Raw genomic sequence first — 16,618 nt, 5'->3', positions numbered from 1 at the left:
GACCTCAACGGGGAGTTCGTTCCACTACCGTGGAGCCAGAACAGACAGCAGGGAGATGCAGCGGGAGCGGGAGGTGCAGCTGCAGTTGGTCGTGTCTTCGGAAAAATAAAAACTAAAAAGGGAAATTGGAAAGCACATAGTGGTATCAATCAATTCAGGCGAGTATCACTCCCCCACGTGCTGTTTCAGGGACTCTGAAGCGGGGGAAGGGATGGGGGGCGGGATTGGCTGAGGCGCGTCCTGGATGATTGTTTAAAAGTGCAATGAAAGTTAACATTGATTGTCCAGTGTAACCATGGAAGCAGACCCCTCTGCGCCTGTCGATCTGAGCTCTTTCTGCGTGTCGGAGAAGTACGGTTTCCTCCTAACAGATCCATTGGTAAGAAATAACAGTCTATTATAATATTATGATTCATTTGATTTCTTAATTAAAGTTGTTGAAAAAATGTTTTTAAAGCTGTATCAATTTGCGATGACGTTAATTTAACGCAGAATTGGTGTAGCTATTAGGCTACCACAGCGAACAGCTTTAATGGGATTATAATTAAACCATCCATGAATATCATATTAAAATAAGTGAATAAAAAATGAAATTAATTTCACTCCTCAGCGGCAGTGTTTCATTATTAGCTCGCTTGGAACTAGGCAATTTACCTAGGATAGCAATAGTTACAGTAGGTTATATGAGGCGAACTAGTCTTTGCTACTGCACCGGGCACATCGGGACTCTTGAGCTAGATACAATCATTCATCATTGGCACAGAATGCAGATATCACATGCGGTGGCAGAAGTACAGTAATCTAGTCCCAGCTTGCTCCAAAAGCGGCCTCTGCCGGTCTAACAGGTGTTGTAACATTTCTAGAAAAAACAACATTTAAACGAGGGCGGTGGACAATCCTTTTCGTATGTTAAACACGATTAGCCTACTACGTTTACTAAGCAAATTCTTACTTCACATGTCCGTCGTTTCTCTCAATATTTGAGGACTTGATTTCTCCATTAATGTAGACTACTGTCTCACATTGAGCAACTGTGCCTGTATCTCTGAACAGATTGGAAGATTGGAACATATGCATGGGCGCAATTAGGATTAATGGGTCGCCCAAGTGTCACTATTGGTTTAAAATATTGTCTCAAGGTTGTCACTGCCCCCATAATATTGGCATGCTTTGAGTGAGCTGTATACAGTAGGTCTGGATAAGTGGAATGTCTGCTAAATGGCCACAATAGAAAACTTCTATAGTATATGTAAATACAAATATTAAATGTAAATTAATTTAAAAACTAAATGCTTCGATACGTTTAAATTATTGATAAAGGTTGGTCATGCAAAAACATATGTCACACTGATTAACCTAGACATTCCATTGTTTCTTGTGAAATATTTAAGGTAGTTTGGTCAATTTCTAATGTGCATTTTCACAGCAAGGTAAATATGAAGTAACCTTCACATAATTCATGTTGTTGTCTATTCCTGTACAAAAACACAATGGTCTCCGATTATATAATTTATGGCAAAATACAGTTTACTTGAAGAGCGTTGGGTTATTGTATGAGCACTATATGCATATAATATCAACTCATGAGCATTTGATGGCCAGCTAATAGTTAGACAATATTATATTTGTATTCCATCTCCTCTTGTGTGCACACAGCAAGGTTTTTTGACATATACACTCAGTGATCACTTATTACTATTCTATTCTATTCTATTCTACTATTCTACTATTAGGTAGACCTGTACACCGGCTTGTTAATCCAAGTATTTAATCAGCCAATCATGTTACCGGTCGATCTACATCCCAACTCTCATGGTCACATGCTCTGGGTAGTGACAGAAAGAATGAGATTGTGGATACAAGCGGCCAAAATGAGCTTCCTCCGTAGGGTGGCTCGGCTCAGCCTTAGAGATAGGGTGAGGAGCTCAGACATCCGGAGGGAGCTCGGAGTAGAGCCGCTGCTCCTTCGCGTCGAAAGGAGCCAACTGAGGTGGTTGGGGCATCTGATCAGGATGCCTCCCGGGTGCCTCCCTTTGGAGGTTTTCAGGCATGTCCAACTGGGCGGAGACCCCGAGGTAGACTATATCTCCCCGAGGAGATTATATATCTCTCCTGGCCTGGGAACGCCTCGGGATCCCCCAGGAAGAGCTGGAATGCGTCGCTGGGGAGAGGGACGCTGGGAATACCCTGCTCAGCCTACTGCTACTGCGACCTGACTCCGGATAAGCGGGTGATAATGGATGGATTGATGGATGGAAAAACAGAAAACATCCAGTGAGCAGCAGTTCTGTGCACAAAAGCACACTGTCAATGAGAGCAGTCAGAGGTGAAGGGCTGGAGTGGTCAGAGCTGATCGGAAAGTGACAGTAATGCAAATAGTTACACATTACAACAGTATGCAGAAGAGCATCTCTGAACACACAACATGTCAAAACTCAGGACTCAGGATTCTGTTCCATGTTGACATGAACAGATTTATATTTAGATTTCAGAAATGGCAGGATTAATGGACAGAACCATGGTTGAAATCTCTGATAGCTAAGTGATAATAATAACAGATCAATAATAACAGATGTACATTATACAATGTAGCTGGTTACATCATTTTCCACTTCACCAGTTTGTAAACAACAAAGCATGCTTGATTAGCTTGATTAGTTGGAATCTCAATTTTTGATAGGGTGGCATATGCCATATAACCACACAGCTTTGCACTGTTTCTAACATTAGCTGTGCTCTTTTAGCAGCTGCTGTTTCCATTTTATATGGCCTCATATACAACTTTAAATAGCTAATTTACCAGAAGAACTGATGGCGGACTGATAGGGGTTGCGTTGGGAAAACGAAACAAACAGTACCAGTCAAAAGTTTGGAAACACCTTTTTCTGTCTTTTTTGATTCATGTTTTATTTCCTCTATTTGTCATCAAACATCCATTCAAATGCAAAGAAGATTTGATATCGCTTGTTAGATAACCTGAAAGTAAGATATCCAGACTCTGATGATGTTGAAGGGTCCCAGACATCAGGAAGTCATGGCATACAGTAACCAAATACAGAACATTACTATTTTATTTGACATTATGTTCATTTGTCTCAAACATTTAAATGTGGGGCTATGTATAAAAAGTGCTGTAATTACTACTATAAAAATACACTATAGAAATACAATAGAAATTGAAAATCACTGCCCACAATACACACAATAATTAATTTATATCTGTATATTGTTTTTCACAGAGGACTTGCCCCAAAGTCACAGACAGGAAGAAAAAAGAAAAACAATACTGAGCCCCCGAATAGCATATGAAGTAAACAACTCCCGAATGAGGAGAAAGGCCCTCAAACAGTGGCGAGAGAGAACTCCCCGATAGCATGAAATACAGGGGGATGCCCATCCTCCGCTGGCCTATAGGCTAAGACGGGCACAGTTGAGGTTTTGGACTCGCCGGTAGCGTAGAGCCTAGTCCACATTAAGGCGTGTAGTAGTATGCAGTTCAGAGGGGAGGGGGGTGAGTCTGTAGCTCCAGGATGTGTTGAAGCCTGGGCAGGAGGCAGGAGAGGAGCTGGGTTGCAGCAGTCTACAACCTCAGAGCAGGGGTCAGGGTGGAGTGGTCCCTGAGCTCAGGGGCGCAGGGGTCGCCCCAGGAAAAGGAAACAAAGTATAATTTACAGCTGAATCTAGTCCCACACCCTAATTTCCGTAGAGATCCATTAAAATGCAAAGAGTTATAGTATGGCTTGCAGGACAACCTAAAAATAAGATATCCAGACTCTGGTGATGTTGATCGATCACAGACATCAAGAGGTCATGGTATGCGATGGATATCAAAACATGACTACTACTTGGCATTATGTTAATTTGTTTCAAACATATAAATCGGGAGGGGGGGCTATGTATAATCACTGTAATTACTACATGGTGAAATGTATAAAAACATGGTTTAATAAAATATGAGAATCTGCACTTTGACCACATATGAATTGTTTGATTACAAACAGTGGAAATAAAACATTAATCAAAAAAGACAGAAAAGGGTGTTTCCAAAATTTTGACTGGTACTGTACTTGTGTACCAAATACTTAGACCAGTCTATCCCATCTCCTCTTCACCATGTCTGCATGCTTTTATGCATTTAGTTGCTTTCACATGATTGGCTGCTTAAACATTTGCATTACCAATCTGGTGTACAGGTCTACCTAATAAAGTGGTCACTGAGTGTAAATGGCTATTAGCTTTAATTGATTGGCGGTGATGGTTTTTACATCCATATTGGGTGAACAGTGTAGGAATTGTAGTATACAAAGTCCAATATGGATTAAAGCTGAAAGTTTGCCTTTTAACCACATGTGATTCATTGTTTTATTTCAACTGTTTGTTTGCAAGAGCACAGAGAAAAACTTTTTTTTTAAAACTGTCCAAATACTTTCGGACTGCACTGTACAGTAAAATACTGTACCTACATATACACATTACTAAACGTATACATGCACATACTTGTGTATATACATGTACACATACATACACACGTATATGCAGATATGTAAACATATACAATGTTCTCTTAGAAATAAAAAATGAATGATTAAACACTGCTGACAGTTTCAGCGGTGAAATGGTGAAAGTTAAGGGACTTGAGCATATAAAAGGCCCTGAATGAAATCTAATCGCATCTTTCAGACGGATCTCCCAGAGTATTACTGGATATGGATGGACTTGGCGAGGAATGTCCCCCACCTTGTACAGACTCACCAGCTGCAAGCGCGAGTGGCGGAGGTGAGAGGCCCGGAAAAGCACCCCGGTGAACCCCGATATCGCTGTCCTCCGAAGATGACCTGCTCATTCCTTGGTGGTTGGGTGGGCCTTACTTTGGCTGAATGCATATTGAGACCTTGAGACCTTTTTTGAAAACCTTTCTGCAAGTGGGTGGCACTGTCGCCTCACAGCAAGAAGGTCCCGGGGGTTTGAATCCCGGCCTTAGTGTGTGGAGTTAGCATGTTCTCCCTGTGTTTGCGTGGGTTTCCTCCAGGTACTCTGCTTTCTTCCTACAGTCCAAAGACATTATTACATGACATTACATTACAAGGCATTTAGCAGACGCTCTTATCCAGAGCGACGTACAATGAAGGTTAAGTTAATTGGAGAGTCTAAAATGGCTGTAGGTATGTAGGAGTGTGTGAGTGAGTGGTCTGTGCCCTGCGATGACCCAGTGAACTAGGAATACAGACTGTATTCGCTTCGGGACCGGACTGAATCTCACACAGTGAATCCGCTTCTGGACCGGACTGAATCTCACACAGTGAATCCACTTCTGGACCGGACTGAATCTCACACAGTGAATCCGCTTCTGGACCGGACTCAATCTCACATAGTGTATCTGTTGCTAGACCGGACTGAATGTCACACAGTGAATCCGCTTCTGGACCGGACTGAATCTCACACAGTGAATCCGCTTCTGGACCGGACTCAGTCTCACATAGTGTATCTGTTTCTAGACCGGACTGAATGTCACACAGTGAATCCGCTTCTGGACCGGACCGAATCTCACACAGTGAATGTATATCCTCTCCTTACAGATGCCTCTGCTGAGCAGCAGCTATCTGAAGGGGCACAGGGAGCTGAGACTGGCTCGCACTGCTCTGGGCTTCATCACCATGGGATACGTGTGGCAGGACGGCGCACACCAACCTGCCAAGGTGGCCAGCTTACTTTGTGGGGAGCCTGTTTTGCATGTGTTTTTCAGTTGAATTGGCGGAAATGTGCCTAGGCCATGGATGGGCAAGGTGGGCGGTGTCTGTTTCTGGATTTCAAACTAACTTCTGCTCCTAATTATTTAATTAGCCCAATCATTTACATGATCGGTCATTTATTGCCGCATAAACGGCTGATTCATCTTTTTGTCTTGTAGCATTCATTTACGAGTGAATCGGTCATGGTTATGACTGCATGTATGTAGATGGCTGCATGGAGTTGATTGAGCCAGGGTAACTAGTGGCAGCAAAATCCTGCATACGCACTGGCTCATCCCTGGTCTAAGGCATATGAGTGTGTTTTGCATGTGTTTTTCAATTCATTTACAGAACTTTATGTACAGAGTTTCTAGGGCATATGACTGTGTTTTGCATGTGTTTTTGAATGTAATTTACAGACATTTATGTCAAGAGTTTCTAGGGCATATGAGTGTGTTTTTCAATGTATTGACAGAGATGTCTGTACAAAGTGTCTAGGGCATATGAGTGTGTTTTGCATGTGTTTTTCAATTCATTTACAGAACTTTATGTAAAGAGTTTCTAGGGCATATGAGTGTGTTTTTCAATGTATTGACAGAGATGTCTATACAAAGTGTCTAGGGCATATGAGTGTGTTTTGCATGTGTTTTTCAATTAATTTACAGAACTTTATCTACAGAGATTCTGTAATTTACAGACGGTTATGTAAGGAGTTTCTAGGGCATATGAGTGTATTGCATGTGTTTTTCAGTGTAATGGCACTCATGTCCATTGTGTGATGTGTCGTGTGATAGGTCCTGCCTAAAGTGCTCGCTGTGCCGTACTGCACGGTCTCCAAAATGCTGGGACTCCCTCCTATCCTCGTATACGCCGACTGCGTGCTGGCCAACTGGTGGCTGAGGGACCCTGGCAGGTCTGTCCATTAGGAATGAGCTTCATTAGCATCTTATGAAAACTGTGTTCTGATTAAATATGATGAATAACAGCCCATACCCTTCCCTACTGTAAAATCAAGTTATGCCAGCTGGAAATTTGAGCTGGTCTAGCTGGGTACGTGCTGATTAACCAGCATGGCCAAGCTGGTCATGAAGCTGGTCTAGCTGGGTATGAGCAGTTTAACCAGCTAGTGCTGGCAGCTTGTCTGAGCCTGAGCTGGTCAAACCATGTCTAGCTGGGAGCTGGTCTGAACTGGTGAACCAGCTAAACCATGTCGTGCTGGGAGCTGGTCTGAACTGGTCAACCAGCTAAACCATGTCGAGCTGGGAGCTGGTCTGAACTGGTCAACCAGCTAAACCATGTCGAGCTGGGAGCTGGTTTGAACTGGTCAACCAGCTAAACCATGTCGAGCTGGGAGCTGGTCTGAACTGGTCAACCAGCTAAACCATGTCGAGCTGGGAGCTGGTCTGAACTGGTCAACCAGCTAAACCATGCCGAGCTTGGAGCTGGTCTAAACTGGTCAATCAGCCACTAGCTGTTTCAAAACTTAGCTTGAGTTGTTTTTTCAGAAACCAAATGAAAGCAGGCGTCTGATTGTTTGTGTTTCCTCTGTTCTCATGCTCCTGCTGGTCACCTGTGGAATGCTTCACCTCTGACCTCTATGACTCTCCAGGCCCATGGAAATTGAGTGAGTGGTGTCTGCATTTCCCTGAGGACGTCATTTGTTGTTGCACCGAAGGAGCAAGACATTCCATTTGCCATTCCGACTTCACTTATTTTTACTTTCCTGTGTATCTAGCCTCTCCTGATGGGTGGAGTTAGGAGTTGATAAAGGAGCAAGAAAAATAAAAAAGAGGAGAGAAATAAGCGATTGGAATGAGTCCCTGCTGTGCATATGACAGCCTCCAGACTACCGTGTTCTCAAAATTTGTAGTGTCTACTAAACATACGGCTTACTTATATTAGTATGGGATGTGCTTCCGGGTGAGTGCACAAGGTGACTTTATTACAAGTTGCGAAGTCTGTAGTATGTTTAGTTCACACTACATATTTTGAGGACACAGTGGTTTCGGGCATGCCAATACTCGATTTCGAGAAGATTTTCTCATCCAGTGCATTTTGTGTGTGTTGACTTGCAGGAATATAGACACACTCTTCATGATTCCAGGGGGAGACAGCTGTAAAGGCTTCTTCCTGGTCTCCGTGCTGGTGGAGCAGTCTGCTTGCACAGGACTGCAGGTACAAATTTAAAGGCCCACATGCATCAGCGTCCTCACCCTGGTTTCAGTATCTAAAACGCCTACAAAATGTTCACAAATAGCAGTTACGTAGGTTACGTTGAGTGGAGGTCCTGGGTTCGAATCCCCGTCGGCCGGGGCCTCTCTGTGCGGAGTTTGCATGTTCTCCCCGTGTCTGCGTGGGTTTCCTCCGGGTACTCCGGTTTCCTCCCACAGTCCAAAGACATGCAGGTTAGGCCGATTGGAGAGTCTAAATTGCCCGTTGGCATGAGTGTGTGAGTGAATGGTGCGTGTGCCCTGCGATGGACTGGCGACCTGTCCAGGGTGTATTCCTGCCTTTCGCCCAATGTATGCTGGGATAGGCTCCAGCCCCCCTGCGACCCTGATCAGGATAAGCGGGTTCAGATAATGGATGGATGGATGGACGTTGAGTGCCCCTCCCCCTCTACCTCCTGTGGTCAGTTCTCTGTGTTAACATGGACAGTGGCGAAAGTGTAGCTTTAGTGAAGAGAACATAATAGTGAAGGAGAGGGATCGAGGAGCAAAGTAACCGGTTAATAACTAACTGACAACAAATTAATTTAGAGAACAGGGTTCTCAAAAGGTGCCAAAATGCTCTGTCTCAAAGAGGCAGATTAGGCAGACTCAGAGGTTTATATTTACCAATGTCATCAGCTAATTATGCAGAAACATATGTCACATGGGAAATAATTTTACAAACAGCTTGGAAAAATAGTAGTTAGACCCTCAGATATGCAAGCATTGACCAAACCTGCTATGTACATGTGGTTCCAGGATGATATGAAAAGCTAAAAAATATGAAATATAATTAAGTTATGGGGGGGGGGGGGGGGACGTTGTGGTTGGCGTGTTGGCCTTTAAAAGAAATTGAAATACCGGTCCGCTAGGTCAGTGCAGCCGGCCGTCACTCTCGCTGATGTAGCGACTGCTTTTTCTTTCAGGGACTTGCCACGGTAATGAACTCCATGCTGACCCGTGACATCACTGCAGTGCAGGAGGGGCTCACTGTTGTGAGCGATTCCATCAGGAGGATGGCAGAGGTGTTCAAGCTCATACACAGTAGGTTACTGTCAGAACCGCCGCGAGGCTGCCCCCTGCTCAGCTGGACCCCTGCTCAGCTTTTAAAAACCGTACATGTTGATTATATCATGACTATATTGTTTTCCGCACCATTACATTACATTACATTATTTGCATTTGGCAGACGCTCTTATCCAGAGCAACGTACAGTTGATTAGACTAAGCAGGAGACAATCCTCCCCTGGAGCAGTGCAGGGTTAAGGGCCTTGCTCAAGGGCCCAACGGGATTAGAACCACTGACCTTGCGTGTCCCAGTCATTTACCTTAACCACTATGCTACAGGCCGCCCTACTTACGCTACAGGCCGCACCATCGTCTGCAAACTCTAGAAACTATTTTGCATGAAAATCTCAGGAGATCAGGAGTCTCTGAGAAACCACCCTGGCTGGCACCAACAATCATTCAACCTTAGATCCTTAGAGTCACATCGCATTTCCTCCCCATTCTGCCACATGCTTGGCTGATTAAATATTTGCATTAACAAGCTGGTGTACAGGCCTACCTAATAAAGTGCTCACTGAGTGTATATAAAATGTAACATTTGAACTGTGACACACCTCACATGTGCTTTGGACATTTGGCTTCTGAATTTGGAACAGCCTGACAAACTGTCCACTTTTGTTTTCCTTCAGAGCATGTTGAACCCACAATGTTTTACAACAGTATGCGAACCTTCTTCATGGGGTGAGTTTGCAAAAAGTTGTTCTTTGTCTGGATGTCTACTGACTTAATTAATTGTACTCATCTAAAACATTGCAATATGCAGTGGGGGAGGGGCATGAGGGTTTGTCACTGCTGTGGAGGAGGGGTTTGGGGTTTGTGGTTGTTATGGGGGGGTTGTGATTGTTATGGAGGGGGGTTTGTGGTTGTTATGGGGGGGTAGAGTTTGTGGTTGTTGTGGGGGAGTTAAGGGTTTGTGGTTGTCATGGAGGGGTTAGTTTGAGGTTGTTGTGGGGGGTTTAGGGATTGTGGTTGTTATGAGGGGGGTTTCTGGTTGTTTTGGAGGGGCGTTTGTGGTTATTACGGAGGGGGGTTTGTGGTTGTTATGGGGGGTTGTGATTGTTATTGAGGGGGTTTGTGGTTGTTATGGAGAGGTAGAGTTTGTGGTTGTCATGGGGGGTTAGAGTTTGAGCTTGTTGTGGGGGGTTTAGGGATTGTGGTTGTTATGGAGGGGGGTTTGTGGTTATTATCGGGGGGGGGGGGGGGGGGTTAGGGTTTGGTTGTTATGGAGGGGGGTGTGATTGTTCTTGAGGAGCTGTTGTCACTGCAGTCCATGGAGCTGTTGGATCTGACTCTCTGTTGTGGGGGTGTGGGGCCAGGTGGAAGGATAACCCAGCCCTCCCAAACAGTCTGTGGTACGAGGGGGTGCCAGAGCAGCCCCCAGGCCTCAATGGGCTCAGTGCAGGCCAGAGCTCGGCCCTGCAGTGCTTCGACCTGCTGCTGGGGGTGCAGTACAGTGATGAAACCGGTGAGTTGGTCACCCTGTGTAACCTACGTCAGTCAGTTTTCCTAATTTCACATTATGATAGACATTACTCTTACACTTAGTATTATTACTATTTACACTCAGTGAACACTTTATTAGGTAGACCTGTACACCAGTTTGTTAAAGAAAATATTTAATCAGCCAATCATGTGGCAGCAACTAAATGCATAAAAGCATGCAGACATAGTCAAAGGTTCAGCTCTTTTTCAGACCAAATGTCAGAATGGGGAAGAAATGTGATCTGAGTGACTTTGACCGTGGAATGATTGTTGGTACAAGTATTGGGTTGAGTATCGCAGAAAAGTGTGATCTCCTGGGATTTTCATGCACTACAGTTTGCAGAGAAACAAAAAACTAAAAACATCTAGTGAGCAGCAGTTCTGCAGGCAAAAACGGTTTGTCAATGAAGTCAGAGAAGGGCCAGACTGGTCGAAGCTGACAGGAAGGTGACAGTAATGCAAATAACCACACATTAAAACAGTGGTATGCAGAAGAGCATCTCTGAACACACGTGTCAAACCTCTTAAGTGGATAGGCTACAGCAGCAGAAGTTTAAAAAATAAGTCATAAATAGATAAATATCTAATAAAGAGCTCACTGGGTGGCTATCATCTGCATAGCAAAGAAAGGAGATATCACTTTTGTAAATACTATTGCGCCATGGGGCAGCATATAAACTGAGGGCAAAACTGGACCTAAAACAGACCCCTGTGGTACTCCACAGATAATAGGAGTAATATAAGACACAGTTTCACCAATTGCTAAGTAGACTGATAGGAATTTAAAATCCAAACCAGTCTTCAAAGCCAAACCAGGTTCTTAATGTTGCCATTAATATCACATAATCAACAGTATCAAAAGCTGCAGTAAGCAAGGCATAAAATAATAGATCTGTTAGAATCAGCATTTATTAGCAATAAATGTACTACTCAAACCAGGGCTGTTTGAGGAGAAAACCTGACCTGAATTTTGCAAAAGGCAATTTCTGCTCTGAAAATTAAGCAACGGTCTACTTAATTTTCTCAAGAAATTTAGCTTGAAAAAGGAAGTTCGGAAATTGGCCAATCCTTGCTAAGGATGGAAGAGCCTAGGCAATGGTTCTGCAGTAGGGGCTGCACCACAGACATTGTGATATAGGATGGTACTGTGAAGCTGTAAATTTACTGTAATCTAAGAACTCTGACATTTAAATCAAAGTTTGAGATCGGAATCTGAAACCTTGTGTTATTAACCTTGTCAATGTAAATTCTCACACACGAAATTAGATGAATGACAATTTACATCAGACAAAGGATTGATTATACAATCAATACTGCCAAACAAAACTCTGGAATATTTATTTTCAGATATAATAGCAGAGAAATATATGGCTCTTGCAATCTTAACAGCTTTGTTGTATTTCATGATAAAATATTTATTTTTACTAAAGTCTCTGTCAAAGGTTCAGCTCTTTTTCGGACCAAATGTCAGAATGGGGAAGAAATGTGATCTGAGTGACTTTGACCGTGGAATGATTGTTGGTGCCAGACCGGTTGGGTTGAGTATCGCAGAAAAGTGTGATCTCCTGGGATTTTCATGCACTACAGTTTGCAGAGAAACAAAAAACATCTAGTGAGCAGCAGTTCTGTAAACTGTAAAGTTGTTCCTAATAAAGTGCTCAGTGAGTGTACATGGGCAATTGAAATAAACAGGGTACAATTGGCCACCAAAATTTGGGGAAAAATAGGAACAAATTAGAAACAAACCAAAAACAAAAAGTAGCTGTAGCGGCTGTTGTTCACTGAGATGAGTATTACCAATGAGTATTGCCTCCCACGTCCTCAGGCCGTTCCTTCCAGGAGTCGATGCGAGCCTACATGCCCCCCCCTCACCGCCAGCTGCTGGAGACAGTGTCCAGCTGGCCCCCCCTCCGCCATTTTGTCCTCTGGAGCTCCAGCCAGGAGCTCCGCCACTCATACAACTCCTGCGTGCTGGCGTTGGCGGACCTACGCACCTACCACCTCAACGTCACGGCCCGCTACATCACCATCCCCGCTGGCCAGGCCAAGCTCATCCACTGCCCCTTCGGGAACTCCCACGCCAGGCAGGAAACCCACGGATCGGGCGGCTCCAACTTCCTGCCCTTCCTGAAGGGGATTCGGGATGACACGAAAAGAGCCCTTATAACCGACCAATGAGGTACGTGCTTTGTGGTTATGTCTCCAGGCGGCCATGCCTGTACTGGGTGGACATTTTATTCTGGGATCCGCTGGTGCAGATAATTATGAATATAAGCAAATTTACAGACCATTGAGAGAAAGAGAGTAATGTATGTAACATGTAAACGACCTACCATGGACAGCCAATAGCCTAGTGGCCAAGATGCTCGACTGGGACTGGTAAGGTTGGTGGACCAAGCCCCGGAGTAGCCACAATAAGAGCAAGGTCCCTGCTTAGTCTAATCAGCTGTTAGTCACTTTGGATGAAAGCATCAGCTAAATAACTGTAATGTAATATAATAAGTATTTGACTGAGCTCAGAGCTGCTGTGATCAGATTATTATGCTTTTTGTGATTAGACAGTGTAATGAAATAACACAACAATATTTCTCTCTCTTTTTAGCAACTCATTTTCCCCTCTTACCTCTCACACTCTTTATACATCTCTTTTTGCCTTGCCACACCAAAGTCTGAGGCTTGGTACATAGTAACGAAGGTACATGTTATGGTTCAGGTAAATAAAGTTAAGGTACATGACTGGGACCCAGAAGCTTGTTCTGTTCTTTTCAGGTCATCCAGATCCCTGCATGTCACCTGGGCGTCTCAGACCGGGAACATAATGCATAGTTCCTATTACTGACATGTGGCCCTCTCAGCCAGCCTGGCTCTGGGGGATATTCCCTCCACCATTACATTTGAGTCATTTGGCAGACGCTTTTAATCCAAAGCGAGGAGTCAGGAGTGTCAGAAGACTCGCCACAGATGTTCCACTGAAAGGACAGCAGGACTGTATGCCATTTACTGTAAACGTTAAGAGCATTTATACAACAGTTAGTTACGGTCCAGTAATTTAATTGGAAGAAGCATCCCATGAGTTCAGATATACAGTACATCACTCCGACCTCAACCCGCATTGTTTACAGAATTCTTTCAGCTACTGCAAATGTATCAGACATCCCACCTCTCCCAGAATGTCAGCATCCCGGATTTAAGCACCTGATACCTGGAGCGGGTAGAATTCTCTTACAAACCAGCAATATGCACCAACGGCAAAGTGAAGTTTATAAATGCGCATTATCCTGTCATGAATTGACGGACAATCATGAATTAACGAACCGAAAAGGGTAAAGTGAAGTGGTATTGCTTCTAAATTGTCTGAATAAGTTTGGTTCAATGTGTCTGGGCTAAACAATTTAAACATACTGTAAATACATCGCACTTGATGTGTTTGCTCCATTTTTAAATAAATGTGGTAAAAAACTACACATCTGTGTGGTAATGCGTGTTTTGCGGATTTGATGCTTTTAACCTGTGGAAGAACCTATGCGCTTGTAAGTCTCTTTGGATTAAAAGCATCTGCCAAGTGACAAAAATGTAAATGTAAGTGGTAACATTTGCATTTTCTGAAAATCAACATGTCTTTCTGAGCAGTAGATATTCAATGATTTTAGCACAAATTTGAATGATTGGCATAAGGTTGAGCACTAAAGGGGAGAATGTTAGACAGTAGGCTATTGAAAATTGGAAAGAAGCATTGAAAGTTTTGGCCTTTTCATAGGGTATTATTTAAAAATACAGGTTAATTTTTGCTGGCCTTATCTTTAAAAAAATAATTAAAGTAGATAGGCTACTATGCATTTTAAATGTATTTAATGGCAATGGTTCACACTTGTATTAAAGTAGTAATGCCACCATCCAGCATATAGTGATATTAACATTTGAAAAATATGAAAATGATCTGAGCAGAAGACATCTATCTCCCTTCAAACCATGTGTGCAGCAAGTTTAATTTCATCCTGAATTAAAGTGACCTCTACTGGCAGCTCTGATTTCAACAAGACACATCAACTGGGTTTAAGCTAAGATGCATTTGCACATCAAACTGCAGGTTCTGAGAACACAGCAATTGGTTTTTACAAGACCAAGTGATCTTTTCTGAACAATGCAGGTTAAACTCTTTGAACTTCTGCAACCCCTGTCCCTGGTTCGACTTTTACACTTTTGAATATTGTTTAGAAGTCAATTACAATCATCATAACAGACACATACTAAAGTATACATGAGTAAAGTAGGTGAGTGAATTTACAATTATTTACAGATGAGTCATCTACAATGTTTTACGTATAATAATTGACATGGACTCTTGCAATGATTACAATTCTGTAAAGCCAGTGTTTCACCTTATCATTGAATACCTTGTACTTGTTTTGAGATTTTAATTCAGTTGGTAGCACATTCCGAAAATTTGTGCGTTTTACTGAAAGGAAAGTTGTTTTAAGTTGTGCCACTCTGCAGTTGCCATTTGCCAAACCTCAAGTGATGATTCGATTGCTACTTTGGATTGACAGAGTATAGGCTATGGCTGGGGCCATTTTACTCACATATATATATTTTTTTTGACAATTTGATGCAAGAAAATTTTATAAAGCTGTGAAAACTGAGCAAATGGTATTTATTTTACAACTATTAAAATACATATATTCTGTATGTTTTAAGATCATTATTTAAATTTAATTTTGCATTTTAAATGTTAGAGTACTTTACTTAAACATGAACAAAATAGAATAAACTACAGAGAGCTGACAAAGCCACTGATGTGTACAATACACCCAAATCCAGTAAGCTACTGGTTATCGCATTGATATTGTCTGTTCTTCAAGGAACTACCTTGTTCGTGAATTTAATGTGTATATCTATGTTCATTTACCAATATATTTCAGACAAATGCATAACATTTTGAATTCTGAGAACCACAAACAGCCTTCAGAGGTCTATTCAGTCGACGTTTCACTGCTTAAATGAAAAACCACATTACCCTACATGCACTGCTCCTTGTAGACATGACTTCTGGTTAGTGTAGTTTAAAATGGAACAATACAGATTTCAATTTGATGTCGGTGAACTACATTTCCCATAAACGTGGGCAATGGTCTTTATATTTGACATACGCTTGAGTAAAGGCTGAGGGGAACAATAGTCTTTTAACTCTCAGTCACCCAAGCAGTACCATTGGCGTCTTACGTTATAGGGCTCTTACGTTATACTACTTTACCCACAATCCAGCACATGTATAGTTTCAGTGCCGCCATGTTGTAGGAAATCCGTTTGTGGTGGATTGGGGTTTAATCCGAGTGAAGACGGACGGGGTCTGGAAGATTGAACGGATCGCTGTAAAATCCATACCAAATAGGCCAAAAAAAATGAAATAGATCAAGACGATTGACATTTTCTTTAACTAAGCAGAGTGAAATTAACTATTTGGCTTGATACCCAAGAGGAACGTTACGGGGTTTTTTTTCCCCACTTATGCATCTAAGTAACATTTTTCGTTTGCTGGTTTAGGTTAGCTAGCTAATTCTGTCAGAAATTGACAGCAACTGGAGAGCTAACGTTACCGAAGGACATAGAAGGCATTCGAGCAAGGAAAGCGTCCCCCTTACCCCTTCCCCTCTCTGCTTTCACCTCGCACCCAACCTGTGCGAAGAAACCCAGTTTAAGGTGCTAACGTTAGCTACCGGTTTAGATTTTGGGGCAAAGGAATTCAGATCGCTTGCTCGCTAGCTAATTGATCTTGCACGGAGGAATTGGCTAGCTAAACTGTAGCTGGCCAGATAGCTGTATTTTTTCTCTCGCACATTTCCTGGCGTGAAACGAAGTGAAACATGTCAGTGAAGGAGCAGAACAAGCAGTCCACCACCGAACGGCCAATTAAAGGTAAGATTAATTCACACATCTAACCTAGTGATCAGTTCAAGTAGCGAGGTATGATTATTGTTTAAACTGGATGGATAACATAGCTAGTTGGCCTTTTTTTTTTTCCTTTTTTTTTTTAAGCAGCAGGGCGGGTTTTCTTGTCAGCTGTTACACTAAGCTAGCTAACAACTCCTTTAGGTACCGGTGTCGGATATTTTTTCCTAGCTGGTGCTAAAC

The 16,618-nt window shown here is 42.8% G+C and overlaps 2 protein-coding genes across 3 annotated transcripts in view; both read left to right on the top strand.

Moving 5' to 3' along the window:
- The first annotated feature begins 293 nt into the window (after positions 1-293).
- LOC133142493 (indoleamine 2,3-dioxygenase 2-like) lies at positions 294-14,981 on the top strand. Its single transcript, XM_061263746.1, has 11 exons — positions 294-379; positions 4,681-4,776; positions 5,577-5,696; positions 6,524-6,642; positions 7,339-7,353; positions 7,805-7,904; positions 8,866-8,983; positions 9,637-9,688; positions 10,324-10,472; positions 12,315-12,668; positions 13,259-14,981. The coding sequence occupies exons 1-10, from the start codon at positions 296-298 to the stop codon at positions 12,665-12,667; spliced, it is 1,206 nt and encodes a 401-aa protein (XP_061119730.1). The 5' UTR covers positions 294-295; the 3' UTR covers position 12,668; positions 13,259-14,981.
- A 697-nt stretch (positions 14,982-15,678) lies between these two features.
- ppp3ccb (protein phosphatase 3, catalytic subunit, gamma isozyme, b) overlaps positions 15,679-16,618 on the top strand; it is a 34,410-nt gene continuing 33,470 nt past the window's right edge. Inside the window, exon 1 of one of the 2 annotated variants that reach the window (XM_061262502.1) lies at positions 15,679-16,402. In XM_061262502.1, the coding sequence (XP_061118486.1) occupies positions 16,351-16,402 (52 nt within the window). In that variant the 5' untranslated portion in view covers positions 15,679-16,350. The remainder of the gene's footprint in view (positions 16,403-16,618) is intronic. The other variant, XM_061262501.1, reaches the window with a different exon arrangement.

Source organism: Conger conger, chromosome 12 (assembly GCF_963514075.1).
Source record: "Conger conger chromosome 12, fConCon1.1, whole genome shotgun sequence".
Taxonomy (NCBI): Eukaryota; Metazoa; Chordata; class Actinopteri; order Anguilliformes; family Congridae; genus Conger; species Conger conger.
The sequence above is the reverse complement of the archived record's forward strand: the minus strand, read 5'-3'. Positions and strand labels throughout refer to the sequence as shown.